The sequence below is a fragment of the Gekko japonicus genome, unplaced genomic scaffold (genome assembly GCF_001447785.1).
Source record: "Gekko japonicus isolate JY-2015 unplaced genomic scaffold, Gekko_japonicus_V1.1 scaffold2237, whole genome shotgun sequence".
Taxonomy (NCBI): domain Eukaryota; kingdom Metazoa; phylum Chordata; class Lepidosauria; order Squamata; family Gekkonidae; genus Gekko; species Gekko japonicus.
In genome coordinates, this window is record NW_015174906.1 from 210,091 (window position 1) to 213,726 (window position 3,636).

Below are 3,636 nucleotides of genomic sequence, written 5' to 3' on the forward strand. Positions count from 1 at the left end.
CGGGGCAGGGAATGGGGGGGGGATTGGAGCTCGGCCAAAGTGGGCCCCCTTGCCCCCCGCTGCTGTTACCTTCCCCCCCCCGCATCCCATTACCTGCTCCAGCCCGTCGTCCTCCGCGAGGCGCCTGGAGTCACCGTTGCCATGGATGGGGATCTCCATGGTGGCCGCTTTGCTCATCAGCCGGTCAGTCATGCTCGCTCGGAGTCTGGGGAGAGGAGGGAGAGCTCTCTTGCCACAAGGCGCCTGAGTGCCACAGGCTTTGGAAAGCAGGTCCCCTCCCACCACCGGGCGGGTGGGCCCCCTAAAACAGTTCCACCCCCCACCCCCAGGAGAAGAGGCACAGAGACAGACACAACGGGACCAAGGCTCCCTCTCAGCTGTGGAGTCCTGTGAGCAAAAATTCTACTTTGTGAGCTGCTGGCATTAAAGTGGTGACCGAGCCGTTAGGCTCCTGCATGAATTAGTTTGCTCTGGAGCCACATCCTTCCTGAGCTAAGACCAAAATGTGTGAGCCGGAGGCTAAAAAACTGTGAGCTGGCTCACACTAACTCAGCTTAGAGGGAACACTGACCGGGACAACCAGAAATGGCCTCATAGAATCCTAGAATCACACAGAGTTGGAAGGGGTCCTAGAGGCCATCCAGTCCAACCCCTTGCTCAGTGCAGGATCAGCCGAGAGCGCATCCCTGGCAAGGGTTTCTCCAGCCGCTGCTTGAAGGCTGCCAGGGAGGGAGGGGGAGCTCACCACCACCTCCCCAGGCAGCTGAGTCCACTGTGGCACAACTCTGACTGTAGAAAAAGTGTTTCCTCATATCCAGTCGGTACCTTCCTGCCAGTTTGGTGTAGTTGTTCGGAGCGTGGACTCTAATCTGGGAGTACCGGGTTTGATTCCCCACTCATAAGAACATAAGAGATGCCAATGTTGGATCAGGCCAAAGGCCCCTCCAGTCCAACACTCTGTGTCACACAGTGGCCAGAAATACCAGGGGCCATCAGGAGGTCCAGCAGTGGGGCCAGGACATTAGAAGCCCCTCCCACTGTTGCCTCCCCCCCCCAAGCACCAAGAAGACAGAGCATCCCTTGCCCCAGGCTGAGAGTTCCTTCCTATCTATACCTTGTGGCTAAGAGCCACTGATGGACTTCTGCTCCATATGCTTATCTAATTCCCTCATAACATAAGAGAAGCCAATGTTGGATCAGGCCAAAGGACCATCCAGTCCAACACTCTTGTGTCACACAGTGTCCAGAAACACCAGGTGCCATCAGGAGGTCCAGCAGTGGGGCCAGGACATTAGAAGCCATCCCACTGTTGACCCCCCCCAAGCACCAAGAAGAGCATCCCTTGCCCCAGAGTCCCTATCTATACCTTGTGGCAAAGAGCCACTGATGGACCTCTGCTCCATATGCTTATCTAATTCCCTTTTGAAGCCGTCCATGCTTGTAGCCGCCACTCCTCCACATGCAAGTGAATTCCATGTGTTAATCACTCTTTGGGTGAAGAAGTACTTCCTTTTATCTGTTCTAACCCCACGGGGCTTCTTGGCCTCCAGGCCCCCCATCACCCTCGTCGCTCTCCTCTGCACCCGCCCCATCCTGTCCACATCCTTTGTGAAGGGAGGCCTACAGAACGGCACACAGGAGGACTCCAGGTGTGGCCAGACCAATGCCGTGTACAGCGGGACCAGGACGTCTTGCAATTTGGTTGTGATGCCTCTGTTGATACACCCCCAAGATCGCATTAGCCTTTTTTGTCACCGCATCACACTGGCTGCTCATATTTAACTTTCAGACCACCTGTACCCCTACACACTGCTACACAGAAGTGTATCCCCCACCTAGTATGCATGTTCCTAATTTTTGCTACCCGGATGTAGAACTTGGCACTTATTCTTGGTAAATTGCATCTTGTTTACATCCGCTGACTTTTCCAGCGTGTTCAGATCTCGTTGAATTCTGCCTCTATCTTCTGGGGTGTTCGCTGCTCCTCCCAATTTGGTGTCATCTGCAAATTTAATGAGCAGCCCCTTCCACACCCTCATCCAGATCATTGACAAAAACATTGAAAAGTACCGGGGCCAGAACCAAGCCCTGTGGCACCCCACTGGATACCCCCCTTGGTGTAGGGAGCCAGTTTGGTGTCATGGTGAAGTGCACGGACTCTAACCTGGGAGAACTGGGTTTGATTCCCCACTCCTACACTTGCACCTGCTGGATGACCTTGGGCAAGCCGTAGTTCTAATAAGAGCTGTTCTTGGAAAAGAGCAGTCTCTGTCAAGAGCTCTCTCAGCCCCACCCGCCTCACAGGGTGTCTGTTGTGGGGAGGGAAAGGGGAAGGAGTTTGTAAGCTGCTCTGAGACTCCTTTGGGTAGTGAAGGGCCATGGGGTATCGATCCAATCTCTTCTTCTTCTTCGTCTTCTTCTTGTGTCGTGGTTAAGTATGCAGACTCTAATCTGGGAGAACTGGGTTTGATTCCCCACTCCTCCTCCACTTGCACCTGGCTGGATGACCTTGGGCAAGCCGTAGTTCTAGTTAGAGCTGTTCTTGAAAAAGAGCCGTTTCTGTCAAGAGCTCTCTCAGCCCCACCCACCTCACAGGGGGTGTCTCAGGAGCTCACAAAGTAGAATTTTTGCTCACAAGACTCCACAGCTTAGAGGGAACATTGGCCATGGGGTATCGATCCAATCTCTTCTTCTTCTTCCCTCCTTTCAGATGACATGCCGTTGACAGCTACTCTCTGCGTGCAGTCCTCCAACCAGTTCCCTACCCACCTAACTATCCTAGAGTCCAGTCCACAGACCTTTGGTTTCCCCATCGGAACATCCTGGGGAACCCTGTCAAAGGTTTTACAGAAATCTGGGTAAACAACATCAACAGCATTCCCTCAATCCTGTAAGCTTGTCACTCAATCAAAGAAGGAAACGGGGTTGGTCTGGCAGGACCGGTTGGGGGCAAATCCATCCACCACTGCTGACGCCCCGGATCACCAAGTGAGCAGTGGATGGATCCTGGATTTGGTCCTAAGTAATGCCCAAGACCTGGTGAGAGATGTAAAAGTGATTGCACCCCTTGGGAACAGTGACCATAATGTTATCGAGTTCAACATTTGTATAAATAGGGAATTGGCCAAAAAGACTCACACAGCCACTTTTAACTTTAGAAGGGGTAATTTTTGCTGATATGAGGGGGCATGTGGGGTGGAAACTGAAGGGAAAAGTAGAAAGGGTCAAAACCACTGGGGAAGCTTGGAAACTATTTAAAACTACGATCCTAGAAGCTATATAGGAAAAAGCCTGCATGGTTAACAAACAAAGTAATGGAAGCTGTAAAAAGTAAAAAGCAGCTTTCCTTTAAGCGGTGGAAAGCTAGTCACAGTGAGGCTGATAAAAGGGAACACAGGCTGTGGAAAATAAAATGCAAGTCTGTGATCAGGCAGCCAAAAAGGGAATATGAGGAGCATATGGAGAAAAACGTAAAACTTTCTTCAAATACATTAGAAGCAGGAAACCAGCCAGGGAGGCAGTGGGACCCTTGGATGACCAAGGGGTAAAAGGAGTACTGAAGGATGATAGGGAAATGGCTGAGAAGCTGAATGCATTTTTTGCCTCTGTCTTCACTGTGGAAGATGAGAAGTGCTT

At 51.8% G+C, this 3,636-nt stretch overlaps 1 protein-coding gene across 1 annotated transcript in view; it reads right to left on the reverse strand.

The window, feature by feature from the left end:
- Nucleotides 1-3,636, reverse strand: part of ARFIP2 (ADP ribosylation factor interacting protein 2) — a 14,726-nt gene that overhangs the window by 7,043 nt on the left and 4,047 nt on the right. Inside the window, exon 2 of the mRNA XM_015425008.1 lies at nucleotides 94-205. Within this exon, the coding sequence (XP_015280494.1) occupies nucleotides 94-192 (99 nt within the window). The 5' untranslated portion in view covers nucleotides 193-205. The remainder of the gene's footprint in view (nucleotides 1-93; nucleotides 206-3,636) is intronic.